The sequence below is a fragment of the Lactuca sativa genome, chromosome 1 (assembly GCF_002870075.4).
Source record: "Lactuca sativa cultivar Salinas chromosome 1, Lsat_Salinas_v11, whole genome shotgun sequence".
NCBI lineage: Eukaryota > Viridiplantae > Streptophyta > Magnoliopsida > Asterales > Asteraceae > Lactuca > Lactuca sativa.
The window spans coordinates 194,555,771-194,579,791 of record NC_056623.2 but is presented as its reverse complement, the minus strand read 5'-3'; the positions used below and the strand labels follow the sequence as shown (position 1 = coordinate 194,579,791).

Below are 24,021 nucleotides of genomic sequence, written 5' to 3'. Positions count from 1 at the left end.
CTGCCATAGCCGCCTCAACCAAAGCCTGTGAGGCTGCGACCGAAAAAGTTGATAAACTATTCTCAGACGCCTCTTCTTTGCTGAAGTCATTGCAAGAGAGTGCGGATTCCACCAAGACAACTTTGGAACCGATTGTTTAGCAATTGGCAAAGTTCGTCTCAACGGAGTTGACTTCGTTCGCTGCCCTTCGCCAAACCATAAGCGACGACAACTCGGCCCTTCGTGCCTCCATCGATGAACGCCTTGCTAAGCTACAAGAGGATCTTGCGGCTGAAAACTCTTTGATGGACGTTCTCGCAAGCAAAACCACCGCCCTAAAGGTCAAGAGCAATCAGTTATCCAACTCTCAACAACAGCTGGAAGCTCTTCGATCCGAAAGGGAGGTCATCAAGACATGTGTTTCGGATGTACACGCTGCCTTATCCAACATCCTAGAAGCACATGATCCGATTCTAAACCATTCGGTGAGGCGAACCCTTGCTGAAAAGCTCTCTCCGGCCATGGACCTTCTCAGCAAAATAGAAGGCCTTCCTAGTTTCGTGTCCATTCCGAAACAAGGGGGAGAAGAGAAGAAGACCGGATCGAAACCACCTCCTTCCTCCAAAGCTACTCACACAACCGAACCACCTCCGACTGGTCAAGCTTCGGGTTCGGGTGTGAAGGACAAAGGGAAAAACATAGCTGAGCCTTGACTGGTTTCTATTGTATTGATGCTTGAAATGTTTAAAAAAATTCGATTTTTGGTGTTCTGCTTGATGGACTCGGCGAGTCCCACTGTGGACTCGGCGAGTTGCCCCTACTCGGCGAGTTCCAGAGGGTAACTCGGCGAGTCGGTGCGTCAGATAGTGCTTATCTCGGGATTTCTTGCTGTTTTTGCATTGGGATAATTACCTTATCATGTTAGATTAATATTAATCCGATTATATGATATATTTGACTATATTTTTAATCTAATTGAAGATATTTATCAATTAATAAGATAATTGTTTCCTTATAAGATAATTGATTAATTATTTTAAGTAAATTGATAAATTATTTTGCAAGAAATCATCAAATATGGATAATTATGTGATTAAATGTTAATTTGAATTATTTGTTATTTGATCCTTGTTGTTGTGAAAAGTTTCATATTTGGCCCTTTAGGTTTTATAGTTTAAATTTGAACCCCAAAAGTTTTGTTGTTTTGAAATTTAAATAGTTGAAACCCTAATGTTTTGAAAAAGGTTTCAAAACTTGCCCTCAAGTTTTGGAATTTAAATTTTGATTAAATAGTTTAATTTTGATGCATATTTAAATTCTAATCCCTAATGTGTTGAAATGTTTCAAAACTTGCCCTCAAGTTTTGGAATTTAAAAGTTGATTAAAAGTTTAATTAGGAATGTTAAATTCTAAAACTCAAGTATAGTTTTGAAAAAGTTCAAATCACACCCTTATGGTTTTATTAACTAATTAAGGTGTTTAATTAAAGAGGTTTAATAAATCCATAAAAGTTTAGGTTTACAATTTAAGTAAATTAAAAGTATAATTGTTAAATTGAACCGCCTAATATTTTAAAAGTGTAAAATACACCCTATACTATATATAACATTAAAAGTCTAACATTATATATATGTATGAGTAAATGTCAGTCTTACCGTTAGTAGGCCTCATTCACGAAGCTGGTCTATAAGGGGTGTTTAAGGAAATTGCCTATAAAATGGCGATTGAATGGGTATCCACTCTTACCCACCGCACTCTTGACCAGTGGAGAGTCGTTAGCCGAACGGGTAGGATAGGACGAAACCTTCCTTTATAAGTATAATGAAGTATAAAAGTAACTAAATGTTTTCTAAATTCCCAATCTTAGTTACTTAGGCAAAAGTGAATTGATGCAATTCCATGAAATTACACTTTGTGCCCTTGCGAAGACGTTAGTGGAGCGTGTGTGGTTAACCGGCACTCTAAATGGGTCTAAGCAAAGGTAGCAAAGGGTGACTCAATGTTTGTCATAGTTCAGTGGAGCGTGTGTGGTTTACCGGCACATCGAATAGGTGACTGTAACATGTGAGGGCACCATGTAAGTTTGCATGGTTATTCACACCCGCTTTGTGATCCTCGGCATCCCAGTCACAAACTAGAGGGGCATATCGAGATTTAAACATGCCATTGAAATGTTTAATGAATCTCAAAGGATCTAGGAGTTTTCATAGATTTAAAACTTAAAAATAATTTTCGTTTTTCATGGTGGAAATTAGTGAATCGTCATTCACTTACCTTCAAATATTCTGCAATTAGGGTTACGGCATCCCTCTCCCGAGTTGTAGAATATTGTGTTGGGTCCTAGCCTTAGTATTTCATTTGGGTGATTTACTAAGGATTTAATCTATCAACTAACTTGAATTCGTTTTCTCCCGTTTTGTAGATGTCAAAGTTCGACAACTATGGTATTCCCAAATCCCGTGGAACAAGCATTCCACATGAAGATGATCGAGAAATCATGCTTCACTTCCTCCTCCTCCTCCAATTATTCTCCCTAACCTACAAGATTGTAAAATTGAAAGGTTCAATATCACTCAAGCCCTTTTGGCAAGTAAACATAAAGAAGGAAAGTCGGTGTGTGCACACGTCCTAGGGATGAAGTCGCGCATTGATAGACTAAGAATGATGGGATCCGTTGTTAGTGAAGAGATGGTTGTTGATTGGGTTCTTCAGTCACTTCCCAACTCATATAGTGAGTTCATAAGAGAGTACTATATGAACCAACCACAACGTGACCCTTATAGATCTCACCTATATGCTTATTGCTGCCGAATCAGCAATGGTTTGGCGCAATAGAAAAGCAAGGTTGATTGGTGAATCTGCCTTCAAGAACTCTATGGATATAGACAATGGAAATGAAAGACATGCAATGATCGAAAAGGTTGATCATAAGAGAAAGGCGATGTCTGAAGTAGTTCCATGTGTTATTCCAAAAGAGTCAATTTGCTTTTATTGCCAAGAGAAGGGAGAGTCAAAGGTATGACTGCGCTTTTGGTAAAAATCCACTATCTAACTCCATTAAGTTCCTATTCGTTGATTCTTAATACATGATGTAATAAGATTACATTTGAGTGTTTTGTAGGGTCGGTGAAAAGAAAGGAAGCTTGATAAGAGAGCAAGATGAATCTAATCACAAGAGATGGATTTCGATCGCATGGACTTGAAGATTAAATTTTGAGCTTAGAAAGTTATGATAGAGTTGTTAGAAATTTTCTTTTATACATAGTTTTCAATGGATTTTGCATTGTAAGGACAAATTTTTTCCGCCGCTTTTATAAATAAAATAAATTTTGTTTGACTTATTTATTTATTTGTTTATTTCCTTACAATGAAATCGTTATGAAAATTGATGTTCGAATATTTCTACAACGAATGGATATGATTCTTAGTTATGTTATTTATGGAAATGTCAAGAATTTACCAAATAGGGAGAGTTTCTCATCGCCCAAAGTTTCAATTGGATAGAAATTTGGAATCAGACAACTTGGTTGCATGATGAATGAGAAATTCATATTTGGAAATTAGACCAATTCGTTGACAAAGTGTCAAGTGAAGGACTAAGAGATCGAGTACACAAAGGTGTGTGTTGATCAAAGTCCACCATAAGAGTAACAATGATATTCGTCATGATTTACTAAAGGTTTAGTAAATATGATTATACTTACAAGATTAAGTGTAATTCTGAATTGATTAAAGGGTTTAGATCAATAGCTGAACGAATAAGAAGAATCAAGTAGGCAGAAAGATAAAAGTTTCTCCATTCTAAGAAGATGGGAGAGTACCTTTTATGCTTTATGATAGGTCTTAACGATTAAGAACCATATCTCAATTGATCCTCTAAGTGAGTCTTAGTACAATTGTATGTCTAAGAAGAGGAATCAAGAATTGAAGAAATGGTTAAATCAAGAAGTCCATCATACTTCGTTCCAATAACAAGTCTTAAAGTTAAGATTGTGACAATGAGTGAAAAGTATTAAAGGTTTATAACATTCATCAAATGTAGGAAGTTGTGATGTCTTGAATAAGACAAAGGCCAACTAGTACCAATTTATGAAGTGTTTTGATAAAAGCTACACTGACTCTTGAATATTTGTTTGTCAAGAAATGGTTATTAACAAAAGAATCGTATATGTCAAGGAGTCAGTGGGAGTCTTAATCGTCTTGAATAGTTTCAAGAACAAATCAAATAAACCTTACCAATCATCACTAGCACACGAGTTGAGGTTGATAACCTATCGTATTGACATTATTTTGATTATGTGCTGTTCCAATTGAGTTAATTATGCATATGAGTTCTATGAGTTCTCATCTTGAATGCATAAAAGGCAAGGCACCTTAATCAATGAAAGGTACATTGATAAGAAAGGGTGAGATGCTTAACTACTTGGAAGACGTGGTGGGCAGTTGTGCTACCATGAGGCAAGAAATCAAGATTAAGAAAGTTCGATCCATATGAGTTTGAATTTGTCGTAAACGTTGGTTTTGACAAATTCACATGGATAGGAACGTTTACACCGTTTAAAATCTAAGTGTCATAAGATTTCCTCCTTCATGTAAATGATTGTGAGGAAATGCTTTCACTAAGAAAGATTTTAAGAAGATAGTGATTGTAAAATTGCATTCTCGAATTCAATTATGGTTACGGCATCCCTTTCCATAATTTGAATTGTGAGGTTTGGCAATTAGTCTTAATTGTTTAGACACACATATGAACTATCGAAGGCAAAGGTGTATAGAGAATCCTTGATAAAATATTATCAAAGCACTAAGTATTAGAAACATGAACTTAAGAAATTCAATAAGCATTGTTTTTCTGAAAGTTAAGATGTTTATGAATACATGTCGAAGCTAGTGGGAGCATAGGTGTTATGTTTTATAATAATCATCATGATAGTGGGAGCATAAAAGTTATGATTGTATGATTATTAAGGAAAGTATTGCAAGGTTAGCAATATTAATTATAGAAAAACAAGAGTCATACTTTGCAAAGTCGCAATAGTTGAAGAGTTGTTTTGCTATAATTAAGGGAGAGAATATTATGCTTCATTTCAAATCTAAAGGTTTAGGTTGAGAAATGTTAATAAAATTTAGTCAAAGGTACAAAGTGTGTTCTTAAAATTTCGATTATGATTACGGCATCCCTCTTCACAATTCGAATTTTGAGAACATAGCAAATAAAACATTATGCATCGTGTCCCATACGTTTCGGGTATAGGATCGATTGCAAATGCTTTAATGTTTGACCATTCTAAAAATTTCCAAATGTCGAGCGCATTGGTTTTGACTAAAATAATTAAACAACTATCAAAGGACAATCCAAGTTCGACGAGGATTGGTCGCTTGTGAGTAGTTGGAAGTATAGTATTGGAAAATATGGAAATGTTTCCATATTGGATGGACCATATCGACATCATTATGAATAGATAAGATTCTATTAAGAATGAGTTGTCATATGGAACATATGGAAGTGTGTCCATATTGGGAATTGAATATTGAGAAATTTATGACTAGATTAGAAACTTCTATGCAAAAGGATGTTCAAAGAAAGTACTTTGAGTGAGAGACATCACATCTATGTAATTGTCTTGTAACAATCTCCGATAGAAGACTTTGTAATATCATTGGCAATAGTCTTTGTGACTTTGGTGCAGTGACATTACGAAAGGATAGTTGCATAGAATGTTAGAATCTAGCATATTCTATAAGTAGAAAGAATTTGATATTCTTGCACTTATGAAAAACGGATTTGGAGTTGTGAAATGAGAAGGATTGGAAATGTGTTCAATGTGATCTATTTCACAAAGTAAGAACCATAGGTAAACATTGTGCGCATGCTAGGAGCATGAGACAAGTGTTGGAATTCAAGTGAGAAGTTGATTACCCGAAACGACAAATAATGAGTAATCAATATGGTGATAAATAAAAGGTGTTTTATTTATGCTCAAAGGTTTGAGGCCATATGGGATTAATATTATTCTTGTGTTTCACATTTGCATGTTCTGACTTCCAGAATAATTGAGTTTATTAAGAATAATCGAATTATTCAAACGGGCCACAGTCGTTCATATGTTGGAAGTAGGTATGAATGAAGACTGTCGTGAATTGGTGTGTGGATTGTCTAAAAGAGTATTAGACATAAGCAAGAGTTTGCTGCAACGTTCATGAGTGCTTATGAATGTGATTTGAGCATTGGATTAAACCCACGCTCACTTGGATCACTCCATGGATTGTATCACGAGTGATTGGTGAGACGATAACATCTTATATTCTTGAAACCGAGATGTGTGAGTTGTATCTTGCAAATCGGTTACACATTGATAATATGTAAACGCACCAGTAACTTGGTGTTATAAAACATATTGTTGTGTGTGATTCGGTGCGTGAGTACAAGCAAGCATTGTATCAAAGTTTATCCGTTCCTTTTATCCAAAGTAGGATAAAAGCAATATCTTTGGGCCCCTCGATGGTTTAGTGATGACAAACGTAAATGCTCGGCCGGGCTAGGGCTAATTTGATTTGTCCAATTAGTCAGTCGTCATAAATCGGTAATCGAGAAGTAGTACAAAGAGAATGATTAGAAATCATATCTCATATGATATCTAGAATGGAGGAATATGATCCCTTATCTAAGGACACACGTATCTGATATGATCAGAGTTGACAGCGGCTTTGGAAAGCTACGATTGCAGATCGGGATCCGAAGTCATACGCAGAATAGTTATTAGACTTATCCAAGTGGGAGACTGTTGGATTAGTGTCTAAGTCCATAACTATTTTGGTATGTACTTGACCCGATGGTGCATGGTCCTTTTGGGTTGCCTTCACCAAAGCAACTTGATTGGAGAAATATATAGAGAGAGAGGATAATATGATTTATTAATATGTTATAAGAATAATATATTAAAGGAGAAATCATATTTGTTTAATTAATATTGGTCAATAATTAATTAAGAATTAGTTTTGTGATCAAATGTAAATAATTAAACTAGAGGGGCTGATTTGTAATTATGTGATAGTTACAAAATAAGGTAAGGGTTATCTCATTGATAGGTTGGACGAATTTAAGGATAAAGAGCCTTACAATTCGAGTATGATAAGGATTCAAGGATTATCTTATTGGTTGCTTGGTGGATAAGCAACTAGATAAGGATAATGACTGAAACCCTATCTCTACACCTATATAAACACCCCTAGGGTCATGAATTCGTGTATCCCTTCCCAAGAAGTCCTAGATACGAATTCTAACCTCCCTCCTCTCTCTTTATACCTTCTCCACTTGCTTATGGTGTTTGTAAGCCATTAGAGGAGTGACACTTGTGACTCTTTGCTTTCCAAGGTCAATTCAAGGAGGAATTGGATTTTTATTGCTATATAACAAGCAAGGTATGTTCTTAAACCTAATTACATGTGAATTCCGATTTCCATATGCTAGAATTAGGGTTCAAGTCTTGGATTCAAAGTATGTACAATAGAGAAACCTAGATCCGAGCTTTAGGGTTTGTATGAGCACATAGGATGTCTTATGACCAAAACCCATCACTCTCAACAACAGCTGGAAGCTCTTCGATCCGAAAGGGAGGTCATCAAGACATGTGTTTCGGATGTACACGCTGCCTTATCCAACATCCTAGAAGCACATGATCCAATTCTAAACCATTTGGTGAGGCGAACCCTTGCTGAAAAGCTCTCTCCGGTCATGGACCTTCTCAGCAAAATAGAAGGCCTTCCTAGTTTCGTGTCCATTCCGAAACAAGGGGGAGAAGAGAAGAAGACCGGATCGAAACCACCTCCTTCCTCCAAAGCTACTCACACAACCGAACCACCTCCGACTGGTCAAGCTTCGGGTTCGGGTGTGAAGGACAAAGGGAAAAACATAGCTGAGGAAGAAGATGAAGATGAAGATGAAGATGATGAAACCATTGCTGACATGTTGAAACGAAAGAACAGTCGCAATGTTGATGAAGATGTAAATCGTGTGACGCGAGAGGCTGAAGAAGCCGAACGCAAGCAGAAGGAAGCCCACGATCTCCTTGAGAGCAGGAAGACTCTCTTCCCTGCATGGACTCGGGAGCGAATGATCAAAGAGGCCATAGATACTCCCAGCATCTTATGGCTCGAGCCGGTTATCTCGTTCGATTGCAATAATACTGCCGACTCGCAGTTCGACATGCCGCTGACTCGAAAGGCGTTTATCTTCCACGCCTTCTCAAATATCTTTGAAATCCCTCATCCGAATGCTGAGCTTGACAGGGAGCTCATCGATTTCTATCTGAAGGCTGCTCGTCCTCAGTACCTAACTTGGAGCGCCCAGAAGATAGTGAACGTTCGGGTACTGAAGCCTTACGCCGAAGGAAGGTTCACAAACGTTCGGTTCAAGGTGATTCGGGGATCTGCAAAGACTGCACATCATATCTCCCTGGCGGATCTACCGAACTTAAATCCTCATGATTGGATTGTCCTGCATAATATCCTTTTGACTAATGAAGCCGAATATGGTCCCATTATAGACCATATCAAAAGGATGTTAGTCTGCTACATCATGGAGGTTGCCCTAATGGATCAGGAGGTTGCCATAGTCTTCAAGAAGAAACCGAAGATAGCTCCTGTGGGATCGGCCAGTGATCTCAACCAAATGCAAATGGGCAGAATCGACCCGAGACGCAACTCGGTTATGTTCACTAGAGCAGACGGACAGAAGTGTCTATTTGTTTTAGCTGACAAACACCTTTACACCACTGCTTGTCTGGAGCACGTGTTATCGATCATCTAGAGGTGTAAAGAGAATTCGGCTGATGATGTCAAGTACTTCGATGACACGATCCAATGGTACATCAGGTTTAGACAGACAATACTCTCGCTCACCAAATGTCTGTTTAACACCGTGAAGAAGAAGTACCTGCTTCAGCTGCTGGCCCAAGTAACAAGTGAAGATCTCGCTCCAATTGACGCAAAGGGGGAGATTGTTGGGCTGAAGATTATTTTGAAGATTGCGTCATTTGGGCTCGATAGTTTATTTATTTAGTTTATATACTGGTTTGGGCCTGTCCAACCGAGAGCCCATTTTGTTTATTATATAAGTATATGCTTGCATGCATATTAGGTTAATGATTACAACGATAGATCAGAGCATAACGATAGTATTTTCCAGATTTCTTTAATCGTTCTTGTAACCTACCAATCCTCTACAGTTGATGTTCTTAATCGAGCTCTTCTGAGGATTTTGTTTAATCATTCGACACGTTTGATTTACTATTGTCTCGTTCTTATTTTCGTGTTTTTACAGTTTTATAATTATTTACCTGTTTGAGATCTAATCGATCTTCAAAGATTAAGGTTTTAATCTCATCAGATAATATTGATACATTGTTTATGAAAGTAATTATGAATGAATTATTATGTTTTTGAAAAGTGAAAAATTAGTTGAATTTTTACGGTATTACAAGTTGATTTGGAGCAGTCATTGACTGCGAGCGACAGCTGGTGACCATACAAGACCCTAGTGGGGGCATTCTTATGGTGTACAGTGAGGGTACACTGTAGTGGTGTTGATTATGATGGCATGTGCGGAATTAGAAAGATCTAGTGATTCATCATACAAATTCAAGTACACAAGGAGTAAATAATTCTTTGTAAGCTCTTATTAGATCTAGAAAGATTATACAAATGGGTTTGTATACGATTTATCTCTCTAGTCTAACACTCCAAAATGGACTCTTACATAATGGGAGTCACTCACTTCCTATTTATAGGAAAAGACTCAACCCATTTACACATACAAAGAGGGAAGCCTAAACACATTACATCCATGCATGACTTTGCACCCTAACATACACGTTCTGGTTCGGCATTTTGTTCAGCCGCTAGAGCGAGGCAGAGTCTACAGCAGGGTTATAGGGGATTTGTAGCATATGTGATGGATACGAGGGTTGATTCAGAGAGACCGAGGTCAGTTGATGAGGTTCCGATAGTACGTGAGTTCCCGGATGTATTTCCGGAGGAGTTACCGGGTGTGCCTCCCGTGAGGCAGGTTGAGTTCAGTATCGATTTGGTTCTGGGGGCTGCGCCTATCGTCAAGGCGCCCTATTGCCTTTCGCCTCCAGAGATGCAGGTGTTATCCTTGCAGCTTCAGGAGCTACTGGGGAAGGGGATTATTCGGTCGATCTGCTCGCCGTGGGGAGCACCTATTCATTTTCTCAAGAAAAAGAATGGTTCACACCGGAGTTGAACAAGTTGACGGTCAAGAACCGTTACCTGTTGCCGAGGATCGACGGTTTGTTTGATCAGTTGCAGGGAGCCGCTTGGTTCTCCATGATCGATTTGAGGTCTGGATATCATCAGGTGAGGGTGAGAGATGAGGACATCCAGAAGACAGCGTTCAGGACTCGTTACGGGCATTACAAGTTTGTGGTGATGCCTTTCGGGCTCACCAACGCACCGGCGGTGTTCATGGATCTCATGAACAGAGTGTGCAGGCTGATGTTGGATCGCTCGGTGATCGTGTTCATTGACGACATATTGGTGTATTCAAGATCCAGAGAGCAGCATGTGGAGCATTTGAGGAAGATCCTCAGAGTTCTGAGATCAGAGGGGCTTTATGCCAAATTCTACAAGTGTGATTTCTAGTTGCGAGAGGCCCAGTTCCTAGGGCACCTCGTTAACCAGAAAGGGATATTGGTCGACCCAGTCTAGGTTGAAGCAATGATGAGTTAGGAGGTGCCGAGGTCACCTACCGAGATCAAGAGTTTCCTAGGGTTGGCTGGTTATTATCAAGGATTTATCGGGGATTTCTCCAAGATCGCCGTGCCACTCACCAAGTTGACCCAGAAGGGTGTTGCTTTTACATGGGGTCCAGAGCAGCAGGCCTCCTTCGAGAGACTTCGCCAGAGACTATGCAAAGCCCCGATGTTATCCCTTCCGGAGGGGATGGAGGACTTCGTAGTGCATTGTGACGCGTCGATATCTGGGCTAGGAGCGGTGCTGATGCAGAGGGGGCATGTGATAGGATACGCATCGAGACAGCTGAAGCCTCATGAGATGAGGTATCCCACCCACGATCTAGAGTTGGGGGCAGTTGTGTTCGCCCTCAAGATATGGCGTCACTATTTGTATGGGGTTCGGTGTACCATATAAATGGACCATAAGAGCCTGAAGTATTTAATGGATCATCCCAATATGAACATGCGACAGAGGAGATGATTGGATGTGGTGAAGGATTACGATTGTAAGATCCTGTACCACCCGGGCAAGGCTAATGTTGCAGCCGATACACGGAGCCGTAGGGTGAAGGGCGCCCCATGGCGAGAAGTTTGTTTAAGTTTGATAATGATGACCCCGGTGTTAGACACCATTCGTGGGGCCCAGGCTGAGGCCGTGAGACCAGAAATCCAGGAGAGAGAGAGAGAGAGAGAGCGAGTTGTCGGGCGGGTATCGGAGTTCGTTACCGATAGCCGCGAGCTTATGACATTTCAAGGTCAGATATGGGTACCGTTTGTGGGTGGGATGCATACCATTTTGATGGAAGAGGCTCATCAATCGAAGTTCTCGATCCATCCAGGGACCACTAAGATGTATTTTGACCTGAAGAGGGAGTATTGCTGGCCCTGTATGAAGAGGGATGTCGCATGGTTTGTAGAGAGATGCTTCACCTGTCGCAGGGTTAAGGCCGAGCACCAGCATCCACATGGTAAGCTGCAGCCGTTAGAGATTCCCGAGTGGAAATAGGAACAAATTACCATGGATTTCATCACCAAATTGCCGAGGACTGCAAGAGGTGTCGATGCAATTTGGGTGATTGTGGACAGGTTGACGAAGAGCACTCATTTCCTTGCTATCAGTGAGAGCTCTTCCGCGGAGAGGTTGGCAGAGATGTACGTGAGAGAGGTGGTATCGCGGCATGGAGTGCCGATCTCGATTGTCTCAGATTGAGATGTGTGATTCACTTCCAGATTCTGGAAGAAATTTCATGAGGAATTGGGTATGAGGCTGCATTTTAGTACCGCATACCACCCACAAACTGACGGGCAGAGTGAGCGGACGATTCAGACGCTCGAGGACATGCTCCGAGCATGTGTGTTGGATTTCGGCGGGAGTTGGGACACGTACTTGCCCTTGGTAGAGTTTTCCTACAACAACAACCATCATTCAAGCATTGGTATGCAACCCTTTGAGCTGTTGTATGGGAGGAGGTTTCGTACCCCCATTTGCTGGGGAGAGGTAGGGCAACGTGTGATGGGTAGTACTAAGATCGTGCTTTAGAAGACAGAGCAGACACAGCAGGTCAGACAGAGGTTGTTAACCGCCATGAGTCGCCAGAAGAGTTATGCGGACAGGCGCTGGTCCGAGCTCGAATTTCAGGTTAGCGACTTTGTGCTCCTGAAGGTCTCTCCTTGGAAAGGAGTGATCCGATTCAGGAAGAGGGGCAAGTTGGGACCCCGATATATTGGTCATTTTAGGGTGACCGTGAGAGTAGGAAGGGTAGCCTATCGATTGGAGCTATCTACAGAGTTGGATCAGATTCAAGACACCTTCCATGTGTCGCAGCTGAGAAAGTGTATAGCCGACGAGTCGGCAATGGTGCCATTAGAGGATATTCAGGTGGATGCAAGCCTGAACTATGTTGAGAGACCTGTGGCGGTTAGCGATCGGAAGATCAAGGTTCTGAGGAATAAAGAGGTGCCTCTGGTGCAGGTCCAGTGGCAGCATCGGAAAGGGTCAGAGTTGACTTGGGAGCCGGAGCGAGAGATGCGGGAGCAGCATCCAGAGTTGTTTGTAGAGTAAGACTTCGAGGGCAAAGTCTGATTCTAGTGGGGGAGAATTTTGACATCTGGACTCCCAGGTATATTATTCTATTCTTTTATTTTTTTGGAGGATGTGAAGGGACTCGGCGAGTTGGTGCTTAGACTCGCCGAGTAGGGTCGCGTATTCTTATCCGGGTTCATGGCTGGACTCGTCGAGTTCAAGAGTGGACTTGGCGAGTCCATGCTGTTTAATGAAACCCTAATTCCAAGGTTTTGGAGCCTATTTAAGGGCACTCATAGCCTCCCATTGCGGCTACCAGTCCCTTGAGAGAAACCCTAAGTGAGCTAAATCCTTTGTGAGGAGAAGAGGCCATATTTGATCTTTCTATCATTGGTTTAGCAAGAAGAAGGTGACCAAGATCAAGAGGAGGCTGAAGGAGGTGCTATTTGGAGGAATTCTGAGCTCAGGAGTGCTTATTTGAGGTATAATATCGATCCATCTTCTGTTTTGGTGGTTGTCTATAGAGTTAGGGTTTTCTAGACCCTTTGGTAGATGGTTTTGATTGAGTATATGGTTCCTTTTCGTATTATAGTTTGAATATGGATCCATAGAGGTCCAGAGACCTTACTCCTTTGAGCTTTATGTGGATTGATGGTGAATATGAGCTTAGGATGCCATATTAGAGGTCATTTCTTCAAATAGAACCTTGGAGCCCTTGCATGGGCATCAAGCTTCGAAATTTACGTGATTATTGGGACTAGAATGGATAGATCTGTTGAGTAGAGCATCAGATCTGACCTCAGGAAGCCATTGGAAGTGAGCATGGTTTGGACTCGCCGAGTCCATGAACAGACTCGACGAGTCGAGTCGAGTCGAGTTGTCTCGAGACTGTGAATCTAGAGAGTGACCCGCCGAGTTAGTGAGTGACTCGGTGAGTCAAAAGAGAATTAGAGGTGTAGAGTTCACGTGTAGACTCGCCGAGTCGCCCAAGTGCACTCGACGAGTCAGGTCAAAGTTTGACCGTTGACTTTGTTGACTTTTAGGGATTTGTCAACAATGGGGTCTTTGAGTCAAGAGAGGGGTAAAATGGTCTTTTACCCGTCTATGGATTCTAAGAGAGGATGGGTTCTAGTATCGAGAGTTATATTTATGAGCGTATCTTACTTTATGTGATTAGGCGGAAGCTAGACTATACTGCTACCGAGTCAGGGATTTACCGAGACATCTGAGGTGAGTCTTCTCACTATAATACTTTACCTTGAGTGGTAATTAGAGTTATGTGACAGAGCTATTGTATGCTATTTATGTGATGTGTTGCACTGCATTATTTCAATGTGATTTATTCCATGTGTATATTAGAGTATATTAGAGTTAGAACCGGAAGGTTCACAGAGCTAGGACCAGAGGGTCCATAGAGTTCGGGGCCCAAGGGCCCACAGAGTTATAGCCTCGACTGGCTAGTATGTGTTGTACGTGGTATTTTGGGGAACTCACTAAGCTTCGTGCTTACAGTGTTTTGTGTTAGGTGTTGCAGGTATGGAGTTTATTATGATGTGATCTTGGGATTTTGTATTAAGATAATATTGATACATTGTTTATGAAAGTAATTATGAATGAATTATTATGTTTTTGAAAAGTGAAAAATTAGTTGAATTTTTACGGTGTTACAACAGGAGAGTTCGTTGATAGAGAAGTTGGCCGACCTGTACGTCCGCGAGATTGTCTCTCGCCATGGGGTCCCAGTTTCCATTGTTTCCGATCGGGATGTCTGATTTACTTCCCATTTTTGGCAGAAGTTCCATGAGGAACTGGGTACTAGACTGCATTTTAGTACGTCGTTCCATCCGCAGACTGCTGGGCAGAGTGACCGGACCATTCAAACCCTCAAGGATATGTTGAGGGCATGCGTCATTGATTTCGGTGGGAGTTGGAATTCCCACCTACCGCTTGTAGAGTTCGCCTACAATAACAACTATCATTCTAGTATTGGCGCCCCGCCTTTCGAGCTATTGTATGGGCGGAAGTGTTGCACCCCAGTCTGCTGGGGCGAAGTTGGGCACAGGGTGATGGGTCAGACAGAGGTGGTTCTACAAACTACCAAGATGATACAGCAGATTAGACAGCGACTGCGGTCCGCTCAGAGTCGGCAGAAAAGTTATGCCGACCGACGCCGATCTGAATTGGAATTTCAGGTGGGTGACATGGTTCTCCTGAAGGTCTCACTCTAGAAGGGTGTGATCCGCTTCTAGAAGAAGGGAAAATTAGGTCTCCGTTATATTGGGCCATTCAGGATTGTTGTTACGGTTGGCAGGGTGGCTTATAGACTAGAGCTTCCGGAGGAGCTTAGCCGGATCCACAACACATTTCATGTTTCGAAATTGCGAAAATGCATTATGGACTAGGAGGCAGTGGTATCGTTGGATGATATTCAGGTCGATGAGCGCCTGAACTATGTGGAGAGACCAGTGGCTATTTTGGAAAGGAAGAAGAAGATTTTGCGGAACAAGGAAATACCTTTAGTAAAGGTACAGTGGGAACATCGGAGGGGATCCAAGTGGATATGGGAGCCGGAGGCGGAGATGCGCGAGCATTACCCGACATTGTTTATTCCAGCAGACTTCGAGGGAGAAGTCTAGTTCAAGTGGGGGAGAGTTGTAACGCCCCAATTCTCATGTATTGTTTTAAATAAAATTTCTTGGGTTAGGCCCTACTCGACGAGTTGGTTGCCCTACTCGTCGAATAACAACGGGGTGGGATCGCGAGTTAAGTGACCTACTCAACGAGTCCATATTGGGACTCGTTGAGTAGGAGCTAGCGGATGAAACCCTAAATCTCGGGCTTTTCCACCCTATTTAAAGGATCCTTTGCCTCCCTTGGGCCTCTTTACAGTTCTAGAGAGTCCTTGAGAACCCTAATACGTGTGTGTATCCCCATTGTGTGTTTGAAGCTTGAAAAGAGGATCTTTTGATGGAGAAGGATTGGAGGTGAAGGAGATTGGAGCAAATAGAGTGTGGGAATCAACACTTATCTCAGTTATCATCTTCTAGAGGTACACAAATCGCCATCTCTCTTGTAGATTTCTTCTATTATTTGAGTTTTAGGGTTTTGTGGAATATTAAGTTGGTAAGATGAGCTATGGGCTAGATTTGAGGTTGTAACTTCAGATCTGGACCCTCCTTGGATTCTAGAAGCATAAATTTACAGTTTTGGTCATGATTGAGGTCCCTCTTGAGCATTAATCTCCATTAAGAACTTAAAATAGGCATTGAGAGCCTTTATAGCCATGCATGCACGTAAAGTTTGCAACTTTACGTGATAAGCATGCCCTAGAAGCTTGGATCTTTGAGTTGGAGCCGCTGCATGGCTCAAAACAAGTCTGTATGGAAAAAGGACTGAATGGACCCGACGAGTCACATGAAGATGGCCGTGAACTCGACGAGTTGGATGAACAACTCGGTGAGTCCGATGATGATTGCCATAGACTCGAAGAGTTGAAGAACAACTCGGCGAGTCGGTGAGTTTTCTCTAGGACATGTATGCGTGTGTATTCATCGAGTTGCAAGGAGGAAACTCGACGGGTGACCTTAAAGTTTGCTCGAGAATCGAAGGAACTCGATGAGTCACCCCGATGACTTGGCGAGTTGGGATACGCTTCAAGGAACTCTCCGAGTAGCCGAGGGTACTCGGCGAGTAGCCGAGGGTACTCGACGAGTCGAGGTCAACATGGACTGTTGACCTTGACTGAGGACTTTGACTTTGATCAGGGGTTAACTAGTGGGTTATGGAGTACCTTATAAGGCTAAGGACTTACGAGTATATTGTACTATGATCATAGGTGATGGAGCCTGTGTCAACTGATCCGAGAGTTGGAGTTTACCTTTCGAGTCGACATTTGCGAGGTTAGTTATCCTCACTATATTGATAGGGTCTATGAAACCAAGGCCGACCCTTTAGTTGTTATTGTTATGGTATGCTATATGTGGTTATGATCTGTTAGATCAGAATCAGGGTAGACAATATGCTATGCTCTTATGATCCATAGGGATTGGTATGTTAGTGACCTGCTAGGTCGATACTCTAGTTACGAGAGAATTCTATGATTGATGATCAGTTAGATAGATATGATTGATGTTTGTATAAGCCAGTATATGATAGTTATGCGCACATGGTTATTTGCTTGTTGGTGGGGTTGAGGCGGTCCTGCTTTGTGCTGAAGGCCAACATACCCTATGAGCGGTCCGGGGAGACTGTAGGCCCATGTGGCGGACCAGTCATGCTGAAGGCTCGGGATAGATCCAGATAGACTGTAGGCCCTGTAGGGTGGTCGAGTCAGGCTGATGGCCTAGTATGCATGTTGATTGATTGATTATTATTGATATGGTATTGATATTTTGGGGGTAGCTCACTAAGCCCTTGGGATTACAGTTTTCAGTTTATTGTTTCAGGTACTTCAGGAGATTATGGCAAGGCGAAGGCGTGATCGTACCGCTCCTCATCCTTATGATATGATTTTGGGACACTTTGGTGGATAATGATTTGAAAACATTTTTGTATACAATGCTATTTGATTTTATTTATGATTGAAAAGTTTAAATTTTGCGTAAAAATTATGGATGTTACATAGCTTATGAACTCTCTCTCTCTAAAGACACTCTTTGCTACAAAGACCACATTCTCATTGGTCTGTAGAAGAGGTAACCAAATGATTTCTGTGGGTAGCCGATGAAAATACACCTCTCACTTCAAGGTTCGAGCTTATCATGAGTCTCATGCCTCACGAAAGCCTCGCAACCCCAAATCTTGATGTGGTCTAGATTAGGAACTTTTCTGGTCTACATCTCATGCGGAGTTTTGGCAATTTTCTTTGTAGGGACTAGATTAAGTGTATGGGTGGCAGTCTGTAAGTCATACCCAAAAATGAGATTGGTAGCGAAGCTCCACTTATGGTGGAACGAACCATATCCAACAAGGTTCGATTACGCCTTTTAGCCACACCATTCAACTGTGGTGTCCTAGGAGGTGTCAGTTGTGAGACAATCCCACATTCCTTAATATAGTCGAGGAACTCTATACTAAGATACTCAACACCACGATCGGATTGAAGCATCTTAATGTTCCTGCCCAATTGATTCTCGACTTCTTGTTTAAACTCTTTAAACCTTTCAAAAGTCTCTGACGTATGCTTGATTAAGTAGACATAACCATATCTACTGTAATCAACTATAAAACTCACATAATAACGATTGGCATCCCTTGTGGCAGTTTTGAAGGGTCCACACACATCTGTGTGCACTAGATCCAACAAACCTGCACCCCTTGCACAAGAACTAGTAAAGGGTGACTTTGTCATTTTTCCAAGTGTGGGGTCCGTTAGGTGTTGCGTCTTGGGCTCGTTCTTTAGTCCAATTTTGTATCCGGATTGGGCTTGTCCATCCGTGATTTTATATTCTAGGGTTTAGTATATATAGATGCTTGCATGCATCTTAGTACGTGTGATTTGGAGAGTCAATCATTATCAGCGATACTTTTGTTTTGATTGTAACCCTAAATAGCCTCTACAGCAGAAGTTCTTAGTCGAGCTCTGCTGAGGCGTGAATCTATTAAAGCATTCGACATATTTTGATTCATTCATGTGTTTGATCTTTCTGTTAGTATTTTTCTGATTAACCTGTTTGAAGATCTAAACGATCAAAGAGTTTTTCAACTCATCAATTGGTATCAGAGCAGGAGACTGTGTAATTCATACACATCTCTTCTGTGAAAGAAGTGATTAGGGTTTATTCTGCATTCATTGATATTTATTGAGCCGTCACTCATAATTGACGTATCTCATTAATTATTCATCTTGCCCTAATTTTACGTATTAAAAAGTATGATCTTATAACAGGTTACACGATCAAGCATGGACGATTCTCAATCCAATCCCATCGACATCTCTAATAGCATCGGATCAACCACCAAGATTCCAATACTCTATACTCAAGACTATGAAGTGTGGACGCTCCACTTTGAAGATTACGTTATTGGATTTGAAGATAACGGGTATCTGATATGGGAAGCTATCACTTCTGGCCCTTTCGCTCATTCAAGCATGATGAAAAGGAGAAGTTCCAATGCAACATTAAGGCATTGAGACTGATTCGATTTGCTCTTCAGTCCGACACGTTTCGATTAGTTAGTTCTTGCAGTACAGCAAAAGAAATTTGGGATCGGCTGCGAGAGCTGTAGTCCACAGATGAAGATTTAGAGCATTCAATTCAGACCCTACTTCTCTCTGAATTTGAAGAATTCAAGCAAATGCCGGATGAGGTTGTTACACAAACATTTGATCGGTTCAATCATCTTCTCAGCAAGATGATCAAGCATGACATTGGAAGAAAGCTCATCGAACAGAAAGTCACATTCTTAAATGGTCTGAGACCCGAATGGAGGGCTGTTGTGTCGACGGTTAAAGCGCATGAGCAGTTTAAATCATATTCCTTGGCAAAACTGGTGGGAATTCTGAAATCCCAAGAAAAGATTGTGTTGCAAGAGAAAAACGTGGTTTCAAACTTGGGGTCTTTGGCGCTCTTGTCCAAAGGTAAGAATGCAGAAGAAGAAGAAGAAGAAGAAGATTTGAATCTAGGAGATTACGATTTAACAGCCGAAGACTATGCTATGATGGTATCAAATCCTAGAAGGTTCATTAAGAAGAAGTTCCCTACCAACAAAAACCGAAATTGGCAGGGAAGCTACAGCTCAGAAAAAGTGAAAGAGGAGCCGAAGGTTGAAGAATCAAAGAAGGAAGCGAAGGGTGAAGCTGACTCTGGTGTCAATTACTTCTACTGTGGTGGGAAAAATCATTACACAAAAGATTGCGTGTTGAAGAAGATGGCAAAGAAAGATGAGGAGAAAGATGAAGAAGCAAGTCTTATGAAAAGACTAGAAGAGATTAAGAGTAAGAAAGTTGCTACTAATCCCTCTATGAATGCTCTTATTGTGCATGGTTCGGTGGATGATGATGAGTTCGGTGGCATACAGGTGTGGTCAACCAACTCAGAGGATGATGAAGTGCGAAAGCCTTCTCATGGAAAGGCATATGTGGCAAAGAATAGTGATGCGGGTGGAAGATGTCTAATGGTGTTAGATGTATCCCTAATGAGAGGATATAACACTGATGGTGGAAACGAAGAGGCTAAGGAGCGAGAAGACGTATGCTTTACAGCAAAGCCTCTCAGTGTGCAGATCAGTGAGCTAGATGAACTGATCAAGAAGGTACAATCTATTTTCATTTCGTTTAAAATTCCACAAACATCATATGAAAAGGAATTAAATAACTTGAATTCAAGAATTTCAAATCTAGATAGTTGTTTAACTCAAACGCGTGTCACGAATTCTAATCTAACTGACCAAATAAGCAGGGTGTCATCCAAGAGTGAGGAGCGAAGGATTTGGATTGAACAGAAGGATTCGGAGCTGGTTAAGTCCAGGGATGAGAACATTTATTTGCAAAGAGAAAATCTTAAGTTATTAAAACAGAGGACTGTTTTTTGTTTGATTGCAAAAACACTTTATACCAACATTACTCAGCTGCATTTGAACTATGAAATAGGCCAAAAGATACATCGCATGATTTTGCCCTTCCTTGAGTTAAAGGAAGATGAAATCGATGTCGAAGCATACAACTGCGAAAGTATTGTATCTTCAGATGATGTTAATCCCACTTATATGTATGGTCTGGACAAAATTGGATCATTTATAAAGTCCAAAGACCATAAGGACATGCTTAAGAATCTTTTGGATGAAAATGATAAGTTGAAACTCAGGGCCGAAACTATACAAAAATTTGACTCTTTGAGTACCAAATTAAGTTCAGAAAAGAAAATTGATGTTGAAAATGCATCTGAACTTAATGAGGACGATGACATGAGTGAAATTTCTGTAGAGGATGAGGTAGACTGTTCCGAGTTTATTAGGAGCGAAACTGAAAACCACAAAAACTTGATTTCTGAAAATTCTGTGGAATTCGCTCGTTTGTCCAAACATAAGTCCCCAATCCTTAAAGAAAAGGCTATTGTATACCAAAAGGTTCGAACCACTCCTAATCAAGTTTATAAGGTCATAGGAGTAACCGAACATCAGACAACCGAACTCACTGCCATCGTGAATGAAGATAATGTAGATGGCTGTGATGAATTTTTTTGGTCAGCACCGATAGACAATGCAGATGAAACTGTTGGTTTGTCGGAGTGAACATCATGGAAAGCCAAAGGAAGATACGCGGCAGAACCATTGAACAAACCTACCAACTTTGATACTCCAAGTTCCAACGGTACAAAAGAGATTCCAGTGGAAGATGTCACCTCAACTAGCGAAACCTCCTCCATGAAGAGTGAACCTGTTGCTAAGAAGCAGAAACAGAAGGCAAATATTCACCGACAGCGAAAACCGGTGAAAAATCAAAAGCAGCAGAGGAACTTGAGATACAAGAAAAATCTCTCACAGCAAAAGTAGTTCTAGCGTTCCCAAAATCCTCACTATAATCACTTTGACAGAAACTCGAAGCCAAAAGGAGAAGAAGACAAGAGTAAAAGGTGCTTCAATCCATCAATCCAAAAGAACCAGGGAAAGACTTTCGGGCCACAGGAAGAACAAAACCAAAAGGATAGGTTCGGTCCCGAAAGCAGCAACAACCGAAAGGCAGGTTTGTATCATCAAACAACAACCGAAAAAAGACCTGATTTCAACCCTTCAAGCTTTTATAGTAGAAGATCCAACTTCGGTCCAACTACTAACAACAACCGAAAAAACAGCTTTGGTCCATCATTAAACAGCAACCGAAGGTCCAGGTTCGGTTCCTCAAATGAGCTCAACTGAAAGGGTCACTTCGAACCTTAAGTCAGGAAAAATTCTCATTCTAACTTCTTTTCTTCTAATTCTTCTCGTTCGAATTCTTCTTCTAATCCTAATTCTCATCATACATCAAATTCTCAATCATCAAAGGATATGAAAGGAAAAAGGAAGAATTCCTTAGCTAATGAAGACCGAAAGAAAGCTAAAGTTCAAACCCCCGAACCTGAATCCAAAATACCAGCATCTAACTCCAATAAAATCAAAGTATTTACCATTAAGAGGAAAGATGAAACAACCTTAATAAAACGAACATATCTGGTTGATGTTTCCCTTACTATCCCTGTTTCTGTAAAAGGCTCACGAGGACCCAAGAAACTTTGGGTTCCTAAATCTGCTTAATCTTTGCAGGTTATAAGTGACGAGCAGTTTGACGAAGAATGGTACATAAATAGTGGCTGCTCACGTCACATGACAGGGAGGAAGGAAGAGCTAAGGGAGTTTCGGTCACTTCAAAACGGTGGCAATGTCAAGTTTGGTAACAACTCTTATGGAACGATAAAGGGTTATGGGATGATAACCAATGGAGATTTTACAATCAGAAAAGTGGCGTATGTAGAGGGGTTGCAGCATAACCTCATCAGTGTGTCTCAACTGGTGGGAGGAACAGGTCTCAAAGTCTCATTCGATGATGAAGGTTCAGAGATAATAGAGAAGAAATCCAACAAAGTCATTCTCAAGTCTGAATGAAAAGGTGAAATGTTCCCTCTGAATCTCAGACCAATCAAAGGGAATCCATCAATATGTCTTTTATCCAAAGCTCACTCAGACGAAAGTTGGTTGTGGCACCGAAGGCTCTCACATCTCAAATTCAAAGACATCAATAAACTAGTTACAGGTGGTCATGTTCGGGGACTTCTATTGCTCAAGTTTGATCGTGAACACTTGTGCGTTGCATGTGAAATGGGAAAACGAAGTCGCCAAAGTCACCTAACGATTATAAACACAAAAGTTGTTGAACCACTTGAGTTGCTTCACATCGACTTATGTGGTCCATCATCAACCGAGAGCATTGGCGGTAACAAGTACATTCTTATTATTGTTGATGACTTCTCACGTTTTACATGGGTGTTCTTTCTAAAGCACAAATCTGAGGCGACTCCTAAACTAAAAATCTTTATCAAGCAGGTTGAAGTGCAGCTAAGAAAAGTCGTTCGAAACATTAGGAGCGACAATGGACTGGAATTCAAGAACAAAGAATTCGAAGACTTCCTAGCAGAAAAGGGCACCAGTCTCAATTTATCAGCCCCTTATACAGCTCAACAGAACGGAATTGTCGAAAGGCGAAACTGATCCCTGTGTGAGGCGGCCCGAACCATGCTAAGTTTTGCTTCCCTTCCTTTATATTCCTGGGCTGATGCCATTGCTGCAGCGTGTTTTACTCAGAATAGGTCTTATCTTAACAAGCGTTTCTCTCTCACTCCTTATGAGATAATCAACAACAGGAAGCCAAATGTCAAGTTCTTTCACCTGTTCGGTTCCAGGTGCTTCATCTTCAACTCCAAAGAACATCGCAACAAGTTTGATGTCAAAGCTGATGAAGGTATCTTTCTGGGATATTCTCTTACTTCAAAAGCATACAGGGTTTTGAATAAGCGTTCTAAAAGAATTGAAGAAACCTATTAAGTGACGTTCGATGACAATTACGTCAAGATGTTGAAGTCCACTGAAGAAGCAATAGGAGAGATTTTCTCTCAAATAGGTCAAGTCACAGCCTCTATCGCCAATCTCTTTGACCAGTTCATGGATCTATTTGATGAACCTGAGAAAGCAGCTCACTCTGAAGCCACGACAACGGACAACAAGATTGATCACCTTAAGAAGATCGTCGAAGATGCAGCCAAACAAATGGGAGCAAAAGAACCAGTTCGAAAAGAACCTCCCCAGAGCGGTACTTCGGTCGAGGGGGAGAATCTATCCTATTCAAATGAGCAGGACTCACATATTCAGGGGGAGAATCCAATTTTTGATGAACCCGAAAGCCCCTCTGCACCCGAAAGTCCTATAGCACCCAAAAACCCCTCTGCACCCGAAAGTCCTGTAACACCCGAAAGTCCGGATCAACTCGAAAGCTCAGTTGAAGAAAGACTTCATGGTTCATCATCTGTCGAGGGGGAGAATTCTGATATGCTCTATGACGATGATATTCAATCAGAGTTGGAAGAAATGGTAAATGCTGAATTGAATCCATCCTATGATCCAAACTATCCTCTTCTCACCAAATGGACCAAAGATCATCCTGTATCTCAAATAGTGGGTGATGTATCTGAAAAGGTTCTAACCCGATCTCAAGTGAAGGCAAAGCAAACTTCCCTAAATCTCGGGCTTTTCCACCCTATTTAAAGGATCCTTTGCCTCCCTTGGGCCTCTTTACAG

The 24,021-nt window shown here is 41.1% G+C and overlaps 1 protein-coding gene across 1 annotated transcript in view; it reads right to left on the bottom strand.

Annotated features, from left to right (window-relative positions):
• LOC128128375 (uncharacterized) overlaps window positions 1-21,122 on the bottom strand; it is a 46,912-nt gene extending 25,790 nt beyond the window's left edge. Inside the window, exon 1 of the mRNA XM_052767159.1 lies at window positions 20,892-21,122. Coding sequence (XP_052623119.1) covers window positions 20,892-21,122 — 231 coding nt within the window. The remainder of the gene's footprint in view (window positions 1-20,891) is intronic.
• Window positions 21,123-24,021: the final 2,899 nt, after the last annotated feature.